This window comes from Acipenser ruthenus, chromosome 29, assembly GCF_902713425.1.
Source record: "Acipenser ruthenus chromosome 29, fAciRut3.2 maternal haplotype, whole genome shotgun sequence".
In the NCBI taxonomy this organism is placed as follows: Eukaryota; Metazoa; Chordata; class Actinopteri; order Acipenseriformes; family Acipenseridae; genus Acipenser; species Acipenser ruthenus.
The window spans coordinates 19531096-19548404 of NC_081217.1; the positions used below are offsets into that span (position 1 = coordinate 19531096).

At 42.4% G+C, this 17309-nt stretch overlaps 2 protein-coding genes across 5 annotated transcripts; both read right to left on the reverse strand.

Moving 5' to 3' along the window:
- Positions 1–271: 271 nt before the first annotated feature.
- LOC117965984 (N-fatty-acyl-amino acid synthase/hydrolase PM20D1.2-like) lies at positions 272–9489 on the reverse strand. Of its 2 annotated transcripts, XM_034911199.2 has the most exons (13): positions 9096–9489; positions 7820–7906; positions 7028–7260; positions 6555–6641; positions 6302–6435; positions 5476–5595; positions 5061–5136; positions 4593–4654; positions 3610–3688; positions 2721–2792; positions 2364–2529; positions 1342–1441; positions 272–1259 (listed from the first exon to the last, which is right to left on the reverse strand). In XM_034911199.2, the coding sequence occupies exons 1-13, from the start codon at positions 9337–9339 to the stop codon at positions 1130–1132; spliced, it is 1590 nt and encodes a 529-aa protein (XP_034767090.2). In that variant the 5' UTR covers positions 9340–9489; the 3' UTR covers positions 272–1129. The 2 variants fall into 2 exon arrangements, 1 of the variants encoding a protein (XP_034767090.2); XR_009309312.1 differs by lacking the exon at positions 272–1259 and having other exon boundaries at positions 1389–1441; positions 2003–2529.
- Positions 9490–10063: 574 nt separating this feature from the next.
- Positions 10064–16119, reverse strand: LOC131702156 (kelch domain-containing protein 8A-like). 3 transcript variants are annotated; one of them, XM_059004327.1, is made up of 8 exons: positions 15812–16119; positions 15647–15695; positions 14086–14228; positions 11546–12067; positions 11157–11321; positions 10809–11027; positions 10413–10514; positions 10064–10288 (listed from the first exon to the last, which is right to left on the reverse strand). In XM_059004327.1, exons 4-8 carry the CDS (start codon positions 11919–11921, stop codon positions 10086–10088), a joined length of 1065 nt encoding a protein of 354 aa, XP_058860310.1. In that variant the 5' UTR covers positions 11922–12067; positions 14086–14228; positions 15647–15695; positions 15812–16119; the 3' UTR covers positions 10064–10085. The 3 variants fall into 3 exon arrangements, with proteins under 3 accessions (XP_058860310.1, XP_058860311.1, XP_058860309.1); XM_059004328.1 differs by lacking the exons at positions 14086–14228; positions 15647–15695; XM_059004326.1 differs by lacking the exon at positions 14086–14228 and having other exon boundaries at positions 15647–16119.
- Between the last annotated feature and the right edge of the window lie 1190 nt (positions 16120–17309).

Genomic DNA, 17309 nt, shown 5'->3' on the forward strand with positions numbered 1-17309 from the left:
TCACTAGAGAGAGAATGCTGTACTTGAACGGGGAAGTTGTTTTTTCCATTGCTAATAGAAGTGGAACCAAACCTTGGACCCCTTACAAAAGATGGCCAAGAAAAACACACACGATGGTTCAGGACGGCCGTGCTACCCATCCCTGCACACAAGACTAAACAGTGTCAGGAAAGTTCACAAGATTGACTGCTTCAGCTTACAAGCTTGACAGAGATTCTACTCCTCTTGTCCTCATGCTCCCAAAACAGAAAACGATGTTGAAAGTGCAGCTGATCACAGGAAAGACCACAGATAGCTTGGATTTGTCCTTTTATTTTCACATCAAATGCATCTTCATTTTCTTTTAACAATCAGAGCTTCAATATTGCTCTAGCTGCCTGTATTTAAATTAAAGTCTTACCAATAACAATGAATTTGGCTGCTAGATTTTAGTAGTGTCCAGTGCTACCTGATTAGTGTTGCAGCTCTTAAATCAAGTGAAATCTAACCTGAAAATGTTTTGAATTATGTCCATCTGATCAAGCACAAATGGTTTCCAAGATATAGACATCACAGTAACCCATCACAAGCCAGATTAGAAAAATGTCACATGAGCTAGATTCTACAAACCTCAAAAGGTTCTAGAATGTGTACATCTGGTTTCATCACAATCCAGCGAGAGGTTCTGAAGAGGTGCTGTATAACATGCACAGAGATTGCCAGAGATCTGCATAGTAACTGGGAACTCGTGGGTCTCAATGAAAGTAGTCAGAAAGCAGGAGCATTTCCAGCAATCAAACCCGTGCAGCTCATAGTGTCTAGACTGCTTTAAATAAATCATGAATGCCTTCTCAAATAAAAACAGGGAGGCCAGACTGTTGTAACATTACCATGTGTGTTTTTTGTCTTGTAAATAGAACAACCCTTTCTGGAAGCAAGCAGGTCAGGCGTTTCCCAAGAAACTGACAACATTTAGATTAAGCTACTATCTGCTACTATTTAAATCAATAAAATAGACACCATGCCCAGTCTTGATTAGTTTAATGATTCATGAATCACTTTTCATTATGGCAACAGCATTGTTATCATTACACATGTTGCCAGTCTGGGTACAGTACAGACACGTCAAAAATCACGTCAAATCACCGTCCTACAGTTCGTGAACACTGCCATCGGGTTCTGGAAGCTTCCCGATATCGCAGTTCTGGAACAGCCGGAAATAGAACATCACAATCTCTTCGTAGTTCTTTACAGAAATCCTTTCGTTGATTCCGTGGAACCTGGTGGTGGGGGGATATGGGAAAGTTAGCCAATCAGAGCATCGTACGGGGAGCGGATTGCGAAGGTTGTGGCCGGGCTCACCTGCGCATGTCTCCTGGTTTGAACCAGGTCGGAGCGAACCTGTAAATCTCCTTGGTCAGGTCGACAAAGTGTCTGCTATCGGTGTTCCCCACGCAGATACCTGGGACCGGGCACAACAAAACGACAGCAGGAATGAGGCACAGTACAGGCCAACTGACTTCCACTGGACAAGCGGTAATGGAAACACTACACTAACAGTTGCTTTTAGTACTAAAAAAACTAAGCAAAGGTCTATTTTAAAAACAAGAGTTTGCTTTTCGCATTGTATGCAGTGATAGCATTAAATACCTTTTTAAAAGCCATTATAAAGATCCCCAAAATGTAAATTGAATCGCAGGGTCAGTTGCAAAATTAGACACAAGTCTTTCGTGCGAAGGCACTGTTGAATCTTATACAAAATACCTGCCATGACATTCAAATCTCTCTCGTTTCCGCCAGTTGCACATTAGTAATGAACCGAATTCCCCAGAACAACCAACCATTCATTAGAAAAGATTGCTCCCAAGGGCAAAGCCATTCTTTCTATTATTTCTGTTTGTAGATCACTATTATCTGACATAGCCAAGCCTAACCCTAAAGGCAAGTATGAAATGCTATAGTCATATTCTGTGCTGAAACAGCCCATTCAGTGCTGAACACAGGGCACCTACAGAACACTCACAGGAGCGCAGTGTAACCAATACTGCCTGGTGGACGCCTTGATGATGTCATCTTTCACTGGGTTTCTAAATGTGGAAGAACTTGAACCTGTGTGGCAACTTCTTGAACAAATATAAAACCGAGCAGTTGTGCCGGACTTCATAACAGTAGTACAGTACTTCATGTTAGATTTCGGAATGTCACATTTTTCCATTTTTGTCAGTTGTTTCGTTAAGTACATGGCAAAGTACAAAGCGGTATGTTAATTCAATATGTTAATGTAACATTATTCAGCAGGTTTCATTCATCTTCATGAACAGCACTGAGTGTTCACTGGGGTTTGTACTGTGTTGGTTCTTAGCAGTTGTATCAATGCTGGATACCTGGTGCTACAGAGACCTGAGGGAACAGCTCCAGCACTGTTTTCTTAATGACCTGATACCCAAAGGATGTTTCACTGTGGGAGCTGACGGGGAGAGGGTCGAATCCACTGATGAGATCCACCTTCACACGCTCGTCAGCCACCGTGTCTCTGACGATCTGCAGAACCTACAGAGACCAAGAGGAGGCGTCTATCTATCTATACACACACAATGTTATATATATATATATCTTCCTTTTACAAGCAATGGCAGTTGTAGCATTTGCTAATGATTTCATGTACAGAACAGGAAGGAGAGGGCTTTTTAAACAAACCAGTACTCAACAACACGTTCAGAAAAACACTTCAGGATATTAACCTCTTCCAGGGACTGTGCAGAATGGATCCGGAAATTCACAATTGCTTCTGCATACGGTGGGATAACGTTTACCTGGACACATGAGAAAGCAAACAAACAAACAGCCAAATAAATAAAGAGGCAGCAGTCAGCTTTGAAATCACTGGGATTGAAGAGTTAAAGCCACCTGTCAGTTACCCGTCACTGTATTTGAATTGCAATAGTAAAGCTGGTCTATAAATCAACCCCTGGAGGAAAATGCCAGCTGAGTTAATTTAGGATACAAAGGACCGGTATTTCAGCATTTTAGAAAATGTGCTTTTTCAGTTCCCACGCACAGCACGTTATTTCATCAGTAACAGCACCACCTGCAGGCTTCAACCTGTAACTTCTGGTACCAGGCTGGTATACCATCTCAAGTCTCTCCATGTTAAAATGACTACATTGATATGGTGGTCTGTCTGACCATTAGTTTAGCATAAACTTAGTTAATTTTTTTTTTTAAGGCCAGATTTTCCAAGGCAGATTTCTTTGTCCTGTGTAAGAAAGAAAACATGTTACAAAATGTATAAAAAGCAAAAAAAATAAACCCACACATTTATTCCACGTAGAGGACCTTAAAATAATACTCTGAGTTCTGTGTTCCAAGTGAAACATTTACAGTTCTCTTCTACTTTTAGAAAAAAAAAAGAAATGGTTTAAACACTGCTCTAGGGCACATCCTGCAGGTAGAAATGAAATTCCATAGATCCACTGGAACCCAACATGCCAGCCTAATTGAATCTTTTATGAACAAACTAAATCTAGCTACCCTCGAACGCCCTTTCATGCGTTCCGATCGCAGAGACAGTGTCAGTCTCACCCCTCTTACTCTTCTCTCTTGGAACAGGAATAAAAGAATGAGCCGTACCTTTATTCCAGCGTTGAACATGGTAACTGCAGTGGTGGTCCGGACGAAAGCGTTGGACTCGGGTTTTCTTTCAAGAACCCTACGAAAACAGAAACCCAAAACAAACCAAAACAGTGAAGGATAGCAGAGGCCACTGCAGTTAAATTCAGACTGTTTTTAAATTACTGGGAGGTTGTAAGTGTGTTATACTATGCATTTCACATAGTTTACCCTGGTTTGCCATGTATATGCTTTATGCCATACCTCGCTATTCTTTACCACGCTTTCACTGTGCTCTGTTACACTTTGCCATGCTTTTACTATGGGACACTTTTATAAGGGACAGTACCCCTGTGTTTGGCTCCAGTCAGTTTGCATGTGTGGGGTGTGTATCTTTGACGGTTCCACTGCATGACTAAATAAATCAATCAAAACGCAGAGCATAGTAATAGGAGCTTATAGAGTTACATCGATTTTTGCTCTTACCTGTTTACAAGTTAAATAATGCGCAATGCTTGCCAATGATTGTAATGGAAACCTTGTTCAATTCATTTGGTACAGTACATCATTACATTCACAGTACACCGTTACTGACTCACCTTTTGAGGCAACTGAGAAACACATACGGATCTCAGATAACTATTAATCCTCTATCGCATTAGAGGGAAGAAAAGTTTCCATGTGTCAGAAAGAATTTCGATTCACTAAGCATTTACTTCAGAGAGGAAAGTTTGATGCCAAGTCACAGAAGCCAGCAGGAAACTGCTAACTACTAACCCTAGTAAGTGCTCGTTTTTTTGGTAATATTTAACACAGACACAAACTTCACGCTGGAGCAAAGGCTTACTATTTATCTAACCCAGTGTTTTAAATAAAACCTTTTTTTAAATAAAAAGATTCCATTCACTATAATGAGGAGGTTAGCTGTGCTGTACAAACAAAACAGCAGCCTGTTGCTATTATTGGCTATTCTAGTGCAATGAGGCATTTAAACAGATCCTTACCTGCTTACCACAGGGGAAAAGAGCCAAAGATTGGTCATAATGAACCGTACAGGTAAGCTGAACTGTAAAACAGTAAAGGGAAATATTAGAAACAGAACAACAGATAGCTATACAGATCTGGCTAGCTAATATTGAGTTGTTCCCATTTTTCTCTAAATCTGTCTTTGAGCTTGTCTGTCGAACCCTAACTGCCAGGACCAACAGGCTTCCTCATTCCCTTCAAATCAAGTGTCAGTGTAACTTTGTAACTATGTGGGGCCCTCTGTCTGTCTATACGGTATACATGTAGAGTAGGTGGGGCTGGCAGAATTAAATTTACATTATCACATGATTTGAGTGGAACTCAAATCAGATTTAGAGAGCAATGATGGTTGCAAAGACAATGCAACAGTAATGCGTTATGTGAATGCTGGCATTAACTCAAAGGCAGTCTGGGCCGGCAGACAGGGATTTGAGTTTCAGACTCGCCTTGGAAGCCAGGTGCTCAAAGGTACCCAGCTCTGGTCCTAATCCAAACAGTCTGGGCATGGGGTTCTTTTCCAGCCTAGAAAAAAAACAGGTTTGTAACTGTACAATAAGCCACTGCATTTGATCATTTCAGCAGTAAAAGTGAACGTCACAATACAGCCTGGAAATAGCTACAGCTCAGTTCCACCAATCCGCTCTGTTGCGTGAAGAAGTCTTGTTGCTGGACTGCTGCCTGCGTGTCTTGGGATCCCCAGTGGAGACCGGTGACTTCACACAGCCAGGATGCAAACCTCCGCTCCCCTGGCTGTATGACTCACCCTGCACACCAACCTGTCGTGCTTTTACCAGGGGAGCCCATGGGGGACCCGTCCTGTTTGCTACACTCGTTCAGTGCACTGCTCCCCCTTCTCCTCACCTGGACACTGCTGCTGCCAGGATGCCGATGCTCGTCTCACTCGGAGGCATGGAGGAGTGCCCGGTTCCCGTGGCGACACTCAGCTTCACGGTGCCTTGCCCCTTCTCACTTGTACCTATGCTGTAACAGACACAGAAACCATGGGTTCAGATACAGAAAGCATGGTCTGCATTGCAAATACATACTTGAGATTTCATGGCTCTTCAGCACAACGGAGAGGGTTAAACAAATATTTTAAAAGCTGTTTTTTTCCCCTCATTGACTCCTTCAATACACCAAACCTTTAAACTGCTAGAGCAGTAAAAACAACTCCACTCAACACAGCAGTCATGTGGCACCTGGTCTTGTCCTTATAAAAGTTTCGCACAGTATTTTTGCATTTAACAAAGTTTACCCTGGTTTGCCAGGTTTGTTAATATGCTTTACTGTACCTCGCTATCCTTTGCAATGTGTACCTATGTTTTACAATGCTTTATTACACTTTGCTATGCTTTTACTGTGGCAAACTTTTGTAAGCTACTTTAGTATTCTTTTATAGATAGTGAAACTAATTAATTATAGTAGTCTTGCATGCAAAGCTACTTAGCAGAAAGAGTTAAAGGTGTAATATCTATAAAAACGTCCCAATTAGAAAATGGATAACGCAACACGGATGTCTGTGCTGTCTTATAGAGATGTCCCAATACCAAAAAGTTTGGGTTTAGGAATGAAAGGAATGAAAGTTTGGGTTTAGGAATGGTGGGGCATGCAGGTGGGTGTCCTGTTTAGCAAGAAAAAATGTGTGACTGGTCCCTCTCTGCAGTGTGTTTATGGTGGTCTGTCTTACAGTGCTGCTGGTCCTTGCAAACCGTTTATGATCCCGTCCAGCACGGCCAAGCCCTCGTCCAGTAGGAAGGACAGCTTCACTGCCCTCGACTTCAGGAGGGCAACGATATTCATCGCGCCTTGAAGTCCGTACACCTGCCAAACAAACAAAACACAGTCACTTTCCCAGAGACTGAAACAAAGAAAGGATCAGGAAAGTATATTGCAGCAGGATGGATGTGTCTGGTAGATCTGTGTGATGAAAGCTGCTTTACCTCTTCATCGTGTCCAAACCCAATGTAGAACGTGCGTCGGGGTCTGTAGCCTCTCTCTAACAAATACTCCAAAGCCTGGAGGATTCCCTGTAAAAACACAACATGCATATGGATTTATTTAGTTAGTTATTTAACCAGGACATTTACCCATTGAGATTGTGGCCTCGTTTACCTGGAAAACAATAAAAGGACAATTGCAAAACACAAACAACACCGTAAAAACATGCGTGGTTCAAACTTAAATCAGCAGCATACAGAGATCAAGGAACACAATAAATAAGACATGTATCTATTTGTTAATGTGGACTGAGCATCTAAGCAATTCCCAAATATGATCTTTATAACCAGAATAAGAAAGATCATCAGATTCACCATTTCCAATACCTCCAGCGTGTCCCCTCTGCATCAGGAATTCCAGCCCGAAAGAAGGATTTTTAACGTTGATGACTGAAGTGTAGCTGACAGTCTCTTACCATGAGGGACTGCTTGTTGTCGATGGTCCCTCGCCCGTAGATGAAGCCGTCGATCTCCTGGGCGGAGAAGGGAGGGGCGTCCCAGCCCTCCTGGCTGGCAGGGACCACATCAATGTGGGCGAGCAGCATGTAGGGCTGCAGAGACGGCTCCGAGCCTGGCACCGTGAACAGGTGGCTGTAGTTCGCAACCACCTCGTGCTTCACAAGGGTGGAGGAGAAGACTGTAGGAAAGGCTGGCAAAGGAACAGACAAAAAGGCTTCAGAACTCAAGGGTGCATTGATCACCCTGAACTTAAAGTGCTTGAACCTAACATAATACTTACCTATCAATTCACTATATAGGTCTCAAATGTTTGATATTGCAAACACATATTTTCATTATAAAACATCAGCAGCTTCTACTACTGGCTACAAGGAGTGTCAATCATTAGGGGAAGCAGCTGGTTGGTTACAAACAGGAAAGAAAGCCCTGAAGAGGTGGGGACAATTTCACTCTCCAGGTGCTGAATGAAAATATGAAAATACATGTTTGTTAAAAACATAGGTTTGTTCAAGAACTACACAGTGAAGACCTAATTAGTGAATGGATATGCAAAGTGTGGGCAATGTATGGAATTATTTTGTCATCTTCAACCTCTTTAAAGAAAAAAAAAGGAAAATGAAACAAGTCTTGTAGAGAGACGTTTGAAATGTCATCTTCCGGAGATTCAGCACAAGCTCCCATTGCATAATCAACATACACCAACCAGTTTACTTAAAAACTTAATATTTCCCTTCTGACGTAAACGTTACCTTTGAGCTGAAAGCGTCTGAACTCCTCCAGCGCTGTGGTGTTAAGATGAGTTTGCGAGAAAGACACTGTGGGGATTCTTATCGCATCTATAAATAAACAGAAACGAGGCAGCGTGGGTAGACTGGCATATTGAATGGGGTTGAGCACAAGGGTAGATAAAGACCTGGACTAGTGCACACCTGTTTAAAGTGCAAATAATGAACAATGGGGGTGATTGCCAATTCAATGATAATGTTTATTGAAAATGGGGTAAAACGGCCAATACTGTACCATTTACAGTTCTGCATTTCTAGAAAATAGGTAAAACAGGGACACCCGGATATTTAATAAGGCGTCTGACTGGTGTCAAACGGGCAGACTGCCCCACCCCACGTTAGTTAGGGTTACCATATGGCTCCAGATTAACCGGACGCTGTGAGACAGAACGGGATTTCAAACTTGCCCCTAAATTGAAATAAATGAAGGTGTAAATGACCCATCCTTAGCTACAATTAAGAATGGTGCTTAAATACCCGCATGCGCGTCAAATAATTGTATTATACCAAGAATGAATTGCAGCCAGCCGCTATTATTTTCTGTTTGTTAAAATTCAATCGCCCATATTATTCAAGCAATTCCACCACAGCAGGATTAATCTCAGCAAAGGTGGAGCTCATTTATACGTGAATTACTTTCAATTTAGGGGGGATTTTGAAATCCCGGTCTGTCTCAAAGCGTCCGGTTAATCTGGAGCCATATGGTAACCCTACTAACCGTTAGTATGAATCAATTTTACACGTACTGCACAAAACCATTGTTCATTAAACACTGAAGAATTAAATGCTTTCAATGTGTATGGCAAAGGCACTTTGGTTGCAAAATCCATATATGCATTGGAAAAAGTCATGGTAAAGTTATTTTACAAATCTACACAGCGGTCGTTGGGTGTTTTCGTCATGACGTTGACACTGTAAACCAGGGGTGCACAATTCCGGTCCTGGAGGGCCGGATCCCTCCTGGCTTTTGTTCCAACTGTGTTCTAAATTACTTAATTAGACCAATAATTGATAATAATTGGTCCAATTAAGTAATTTATGGCAAGGTTGGAACAAAAGCCAGGAGGGACACCGGCCCTCCAGGACCGGAATTGTGCACCCCTGCTGTAAACAGTACCTGGGCTTGCCTGGACTGGATTGCGTGCGTTGAGAAGCTAAGTGAAGCCCACTTTTAGCTTTACGCAGGATTCTGAAAGTATACACACACAGTAAGAATTATTTTTTTATTTTACAACTGTACCTTTGAATCTGGCAATTAGCTGCTGTCTCTCCAGCTGGCTGATGTGCGGAGGAATCTGCTCCCGTTTTTCCCACAAAGCAAGCTGGAGGCCCGCTTTGGTATCAAAGGTGAGGGTCCTCACGAGTGCCGTTACCAACAGAAACAGGAAGATTAACAAGAAGCTCAGGCCCGTCACTTTTAGAAGCCTAAACACTTTGACATGATTACACGTGCTTCTGCTTGTTGTATGCTTCCTGCCTGTCATTTTAAAAACGTAAACTCTTCTGTCTGTGTTGTCCCTCGTCACATTACCCGAATGAATGTCACTCACTGTCAGACTGTATGCATTTAACCGCTGGCGTGTATTTGAATAAGCATTGTAATACTGTATGTGCTAAAGCTAAGGTTTTGTTAAGCCACTGCGCATGTGATGTGAAGTTTACCTACTTGCACGAATATAAACGCACAGTTAGACTGCACAAGGTTCCATTCATTAAAATAATATTATAACACGCTTCAAAATACTCACACCACCTTGTGGTAATTCGTTGCAATTACATGTAATTGACAGATACAGTATGATTTTGTATTTTGACTAGTACCCAGCACACAGGGCATTACAATCTTGGCTTCTGGAAATTCTTGAAAATGTGATGAAGTCACAACGACATCACTTTCATGGAATTAAGGAAAAAGCATTTGTTAAACACTTTGCCCGTTGCCAAGAAATGAGAAAGCATCACCTTTATATTTTTTTTAAAAAAGATAAAACACAGGAAAAATAGCATAAAGCATTTATTTTAGTTTTTAAGAGTATTCTTAAATAGATAGATTGGCACCTTATTTTGTGTTTTACAGCATTTAAATCAATTTTAAAATACCAAAAAAAAAACTCTTGGGGCTTCAGCTCAGTCACTCTTCGTAACGGGTCTTTATAAAGGCAGGGAACACAAATCCACTTCAACTGCAGCTTAGCAATGTTCTGAGAGGGAAGGGGGGGGGCAGTGCAGGTCAAGGCCCCTCCCCTTCCTGCACACTCAATGCCTCCACAGCGCAGCTTGGGCCCTGGCTGACCCCGCCCACCACCAGGAGGCGGTCGTGGAACATGATGCTGGAGGCGGAGCATCGGGGGGTAGGGAGGGAGGGCAGGAGTTCCCATTTCTTCTTCCCAGGAAGAAAAGCTTCCACAGAGCCCAGCACAGTCGGCTGGTTACCTGGAACGAGAGCGGCGAGCCAGCAGTCAGCCCTGACAATGAACAGAGTCAAGTAACACAGCGGTTTAAAAGTCATGTGTGTTTAAGGTCTTTCCTAGGTAGACATTGTTATACTTCTCCTTACCCAGGCCCCCTGCCACGATAACCCTCCCACACAGGTAGCCTGACGCAAAGTCAGCACGCTTGGTCTTCATTGAGAGAGAACGCTCAGCCTTGAGCCAGAGTCCTGTGAGAGAGAGAGAAGGGGGGAGGGGGAGAGGGGAATTCTTAGAACAGAATATTGAGCAGAAAGTTCTAATTTTAAAGAGACACCTGCATAAATTAAGCAGCGCATAGTCGTACCCTTCTGGTAAATAATGTCCTACTGGTTTCAGATGGATAGACAATCTCAAGTAGCAACTGCAGTAGTACTATAGTACTCAGTTAGTAAGGCTGTGACTGGCTTTAGTAGTACAGGATTAATAGGGTAATAGTAATTTAGGTGCTTTTTCCAAAGGGTTGCTGTCAGCGTGTGCCGTACCTTGCTGGATGTCGAAGATGTTGATGTTCTTGGTGAATTTGGGCCGCTGGTGGACCCCCCCTTGCCGGAGCCCCCCCAGGCAGTACAGACTCCCCCCCTCGTCCAGGACCAGGCCCGAGTAGGCCCTCTTGCTGGGGATGCTGGGAAGGGGGGCCCACGAGCGGCTCTCCGTGTCAAACGCCTCAAAAGCGCCGACCGAACGCTTTGACTGCCGTCCACCTGTAAGGCGAGTTCAGAACAAGATCACCACACAAGACATTCACGGCTTCCATAGCCTTTCAACACTACTTCCGTCCCCTTGGAAGCGAGGTGCGTGTCTCTGAGTTCCAGGGTGCTGGAGGCACTCACCGAGCACGTAGATCTTGGAGCCCTGGATGAAGGTGGTGGTGTCGTAGCGGGGGGTTGGCATGCGTGGCAGGGTCACCCACACATCCTTGCGGAGGTCATACTGCTGGAGGAGGTTCTGGGGGTACAGGTCCCCCCCCATCCCTCCTGCTGCAAACACCCGGCCGTCTGCAGCGCAGAGACAAAGAACAAAGAACAGTGGAGGCATTTCAAAGAGAGCAGGTACGATGTCTCAAAGAGTGGACCCATTGTTCTGATAGCGTTGCTAATAAGTCCTAATTGCTTAAATGATTTTAAACTGAGTTTCGCCTGCCTGTTAACATTAAAACTAACATTTTTAAATATGTTTTTTTTTCTATACATGGAGCATTAGCCCCGGTGCTGCTTCTTACCTTTCACAGTCACGGAGATTCCCATAGCTGCTGCTCTCAGAGAGCTCCTCTTCCTCCACTTGCCTTCGTCTGTGTTGTACACCTCTACGGCCTTGAGGGGGCGCTGGTCTGGCCCCATGCCTCCCACCACCACCAGCCGCTTGCCCAGCACGGCTGTGGCTGCCCCTGCACGGGGCGTAGGCATGGGAGGCAGGCTGATCCACTGGTCCACCTCGGGGCAATACCTCTCCAGGGCACTCCTCGGGCGCCCGCTCTCGTCGCACCCCCCCACCACGAACAGCTGCCCCCCCGCCTCCACCAGGGAGTGGTAGACGCGTCCGCTGGGCAGCGGTGCCAGGCTCTGCCAGTGGAACTTATCTGCGCCAGCCACCGCCATTCTGCCTGGCTTTCTCTCTTCAACAGTGCAGGCTCCGTTCAGTGCGACAGCGCCTGCCGTCCCTTAACATCGCCTCGGACACACCCGGGGTCAAGCCCACAGACACAGCTCTCTCCCTCCTTCTTCTGCAAGGCTCAGAGAGTCCCCTGAAAAGGAGTGAAGAGAATCCGTAAGGGGGAGCACAATATTTGGATTTAACGGCTTTTTATTTGGCTGTCGTCAGAAAACCACCCACCACAGACACAGCAAATCTTTACCACACTAGAAATACTACGATGCTCCCTGTAGTAGATCCAGTACTACAAACAAGGATTATATTAATTTGCAGTAGTTTGCATTCAAGTTAATGATGTAGTAAACCATAGCAATCAATGGAAGTGCCTTTTGTGTAATTAAAAACGTACTGGTGATGTACAGAAGTAAAAAATATTTCTATACAAATTTGGTCCCTGTTCACACACCATGAAGACATAACACACATATAAACAGCAGAGGTCCTCACAGTAATTCACCCAAACTGCAGCTAAATGAATAGCACCACTGGCAAGGAAATCAGTGAGCATGCAAATAAACTAACAACTAATTAACAGCTTGCTGCATCTGAGGATCCAGCCACCTGCGAGAATGCCAATTGTTACAGGACCAATGAACTAAAGGCGTGTGTGCATGTGTGTGTGTGTGTGCATGTGTGTGTGTGTGTGCGTTACTGTAATTGGTGGAAATTGCTCTCCCATCCTGACCTCCTCGCACCCCTTCCACTCACATCTCACTATAGGTCACTGTGAATTTAAACTCAAAGGCTGATGGCACTGACCCTGGCTGCAAGCATATAACGGATTCACTGTTATGGAAACAAGACTCCTATTGCGTAGCAGTTTCACCCTTTCCCGATTTTACTACAAGGTTGATTAGCCCCGGTGTATAGGTAACAAGCTCAGGTGTGCCTTGTTAGACTGATAGTAAAACCAGGAATGGATCAAACTGTTATGCAATGAGAGTTATTTCCATTCCTGGATTCACGTTATGGAAACATCTTTCCTGAGATTATGGATCGTGTGATATATACAAGCTGCATTTCCCTGTCACATTCAGTCATGATAGGTAAGACTTGATGGAAGCTGACACTAAGTGCTCTATACACACTTTGCTGTGTCACATGTACCAGTCCTTCTGGGTCATTCAGCACAGGCTTCCATACCGATTTTCACCTCCATTGCAAAGAATAAGGCTTAATGGAGGGGTAATGTATGCATGTATCCCTCCAGAACAATTCAAACACCTTGCAGACTTGTCAAATCTCTGCTGTCCACAGTGCCCCTAGACCCTGTTAACAGTGGCAGACATCACAAATGTTGCAAACCCTTGATAGCAGTGAATGTAATAATTATTTAATGAAAATAACACATGCCTTGCACCCAGCCAATGAAAGAGGCGGACGAAAAGAATAAATTAGCCACAGATTCTCTGACGTGTATATGGTGGGTTTCCATAGCAACAACAGCATATTTTTAGGTGCAAGTCTTAGTGTCTGGTACAGTTTGAATAATGAATTGCAAATATCTTTTTCACATAGAGCAGCACTAGCTCTAAATGTCATTCAAGTCAGATTGTATTCATCGAAATAGAACCGAATCTGGAATTCCTGTCAGTTGGCATTTTCATGAATTCAGCATGTTAAGAAATACGAATGCAAACATACATTTTACCCCAAAACGATGAAAGCAGCACTGTACATCCATGCCAGAGTTGAGTAACCCATTTATATAGCTATATGATACCTACATGTGTGCTTCCAAAATATGACCCTATTGGCTTTGAGTTCATTGTAGATCATTACAATAGGACCTCTGAGGTTGAGGTTATTTTATTTATTTCTATTATTTTTTTACAAGGAATCCCAAGCTGATCTGGTGGTACCTCTACTCTCCAGGAACACGAATCTCATTGCTATAAACCAGTGCACCTTTTTATACTGGGTATATCCATTGAGTATACAGTTGAATTTTTTCCCCTCCTGGTGTTGTATTCAGCAGGTGGGAAGATACCTGTCTACCAATGTAGTCGATTTTGTTGAAGTTAATTAGCACACAATAAGTTCTCACATAATAAATGCCTCTGGTATTTCCACCCGTATCATGTTTATTTATTTATTTATTTATTTTACCTTGGTCTTGGCGTCTCCTCCTAATGCTAATGCCACATTAACATTACAAATCGATCTCAGAGTCATTTCCATAGCAACCGTGACTGCAGTCTTCTTCAAAATGCCAACAAGACCGTCATAATCATGTGAGGTAGATGACAGCTCTGGAATATATATTAATAAAATCAGTGGAGGAGCAATAAGCAGGTGCAACTGCGCATGGGCCCACGCACTCAGAGGGACCCGGAGGGGTTCGAATTTTTATTTATTGTTTTTTTTTTTTTGTTTGTTTTTTATAACAATGATACTATCCTTCGCCTTTATATTTGCAGATGTTACACATTTGTATCACTGTAGCTGCCGGTGTGCGGTGCCAGTAATTCAGATTATATCCTCCCTCGTTTCAACAGGTATAGCTATTGTCTTCTTTAACTTTGTTCCACGGTGGCGGGGGTTGGGGGCTGGTACGAGGCACGTCTTCATGGAAGGTTTTGGGGTATTATTCAGCACAGACATGTGCAGTTACATTCTGTGTGCACGATTCATCCTGTCGTTTAACGGAAGCTGTCGGGTCCTGCTGCGGGCACCAAAATAAACTACAGCAAATCAACATGCCTGCATTTCTGATTTAAAAAATAATAATAATAATAATAATAATAATAATAATAATAATAATAATAATAATAATAATAATAATAATACGGAATAAGGAATCAGTTTAATAAGGAATCCGTGACCTTTTTCTATAGCTTCCCTCGCACTCACCCCGTTCCATTGGCATAATGTTATCTGGCGTAATAATGCAGTATGCTGGTGCTACAGCAATGTGGAAACAAGACAAACATTTCACACTTCAAATGAAGGGCTAGTTACAAATGTATTGCATAGTTTATTGCATAGAAGGGTACTTCAATATAGATTTTTTTGTATATATATATATATATAGCAATTATAGAAAATTATACTGGAGGATATTATTTGGGGAAAAAAGCATACATTGCTATTTTAAATAAGGCAGATGTTACTACCAGTAGATTTTTACTGGCACTGATGCAGCTGATTCCACTGCTGCCAGTAGCTACACAAAACAAATTCCTAATATAAGCACCCATTTCATTTTCTCTAAACTTAGTCAATAAAGTAGAAGCATTTTCTTTCCTAGTCCAGAGGCAGCAGTCTTTAGGGGGGCTTCTTTCTAGCAGTAGATTTTGTACTGGTGATAGGAAACCCCCAAGACTGCTGCCAGGAAATTTTCTAATGGTATTAACCACTTCGTTTAAATGAAATGACACACGCTGGTAATTAAAACGCATGCCCGTCATTACCACACAGAAATACCAATGCTGTTTATTATGAAAGGTAGGGCACAAAAGCGCGCTATATGTAACCTAACCTAGTGCTCAGTTATTTACAAATCTCGGTTAAATATTTAAAAAATAATATTCATATTCCTACACCACTTTGTGAAGTTTTTTAAAAAAAAAAGATAAATAAATAAATAAATAAATAAATAAATAAATAAATAAAAACACGTTCAGCTGAGCTGCATAATTTAAAAATATTAAAATTACGCCATACATACCTTTCAAGTTTTCAAGTCAGAGCCGACCTGGTCATCAGTTTGCATTGACCTAATGTATAAAGTGACCTCCCACGGTGTCAGTAACACGCGTATATATCAAAAACCTTCCCAATATTTAAATGTATCCCACAGCGTGGTGCTTGAGTCTTCACCACAGTTTCTTACCTGCTTTTGTAAGTGAAATAAAAAAATAAAAAAATAAAATAAGCAATCCTGAGCAATAAAACTGACAAGCAATACTGTTGCAAAGTCCGCTGGCGACTGATTCGCTCGTATGTGTTACACAGCCTGTATTGTGTGTACGACTAGACTGAACGCTCCGGGTGGAGTCAGCAGTCTCGGGAGGTTTACCAGTCCAGCCTCTGAGCTTTACTCTTCAGATCGAAGCAGTGTGGTCGTCCCTTATAAACAGAGAATTAAAATTATGTCTGTCAGCCAGGGGACGAGAGGAAAGCGTGCCTAACCACTCAGTAACCTGGAAGTTAACGACCGCAACCCTTATACAAGTACCTCGATTGCCTGTAACTCACAGAACAGGCGATGCTGAATTACTGTACCACAACTGAGACATTGTCAGAATTGTCTTCCCTTTTATTTAGAGCCAACAAATTGAAAGGTCACTAGGACATTGGTAATATATTTTTCATTAAAATGTAAATCGCTTGCATTTACCTGGCATGAAACATTTGTTGCACCCTTTTTGGTCAGACTTACTGTAGCTTAGTCTATGGGACTGCATTTTCTTGAAGTTAGACCCAGCTGGTGACCAAACCCCTATAACAGCCTAACCAAATGTACAGTGCCAAACCTAAACCTTTTCTGCCTTTGAATTGATTATGACTATAGAAAAAATATAATTGAGCTCCATTCCCCATGGCAGTTTCTTAAATAACTGTCAGATAAAAAGTTAAGTGCTTTTTATGCTAATTCCTCACCTACAAAACTTGTCAGAGGCTTTGGAGACAGAAATAGCTTGCCTCTGTTCCCTCTTGCTTAAAAAAAAAAAAAAAAAAACGCAACACCTCACCATTTAAATATAACCAATTATCACAGTAAAAGAGAGAAAAAAGATGGCACTTTACAAGTACTGTGCTGCCAAGGGATTACATTACAGTTTCCTCTCGCGTCACCAGCGGAGCTACATTTGGCAGCTGAGAAAGCTTTGAACTTTCCAGTGTAAACATGATCAAAATGCAGTTCTGAATGTGCTGGGGGCAGGAAGCACAGTAAGGAATTAAAAGCCTGAACATGACAGAAGTCAGCACAAGACAAGACCTACAGCTATGACCAAAGGTTTTCCATCACCTAGAATTTTAGGATTCAGCCATAACAAAAATAATAATAAAAAATATATATAAACAATTTAGATGTTTTATTTCACATGCATGTTTGCAAAAGTCTACCAGAAGCCATAATAGTAGTACAGTATTTCACGTTAGATTTCAAAATGTCATTTTTCAATTTGGCAGTTTTTCGTTAAGTATATGGACAACTACAAAGCGGTGTGTAATTCAATATTTTAACGTAACATTAATAAGCAGGTTTTAGTCAACTTTATGAAGCAAAATTTGTTAATTCTATAGGGCGATGCAAAACATTTGGCCATAGCTGTATACAGTGAGGTTCTGAACCAACTAGATCTAGTTTCTGAACCCTTCCTCTT

Bases quoted from the DNA above. Each gene is read 5' to 3' on its own strand.
- LOC117965984 (XM_034911199.2), bottom strand. From the start codon at position 9,339: ATGACAGGCAGGAAGCATACAACAAGCAGAAGCACGTGTAATCATGTC. The intron at 5,596-6,301 runs GTAAGACAGACC...TGTCTGTTACAG, and splicing joins TTGCAAGGACCAGCAGCACT to CATAGGTACAAGTGAGAAGG. The intron at 5,137-5,475 runs GTGAGGAGAAGG...TTTTTTTTCTAG, and splicing joins CTGGCAGCAGCAGTGTCCAG to GCTGGAAAAGAACCCCATGC.
- LOC131702156 (XM_059004328.1), bottom strand. From the start codon at position 11,921: ATGGCGGTGGCTGGCGCAGATAAGTTCCACTGGCAGAGCCTGGCACCG. The intron at 11,028-11,156 runs GTGAGTGCCTCC...CTCGCCTTACAG, and splicing joins CTCCAAGATCTACGTGCTCG to GTGGACGGCAGTCAAAGCGT. The intron at 10,289-10,412 runs GTAAGGAGAAGT...CTCTCGTTCCAG, and splicing joins TATCGTGGCAGGGGGCCTGG to GTAACCAGCCGACTGTGCTG.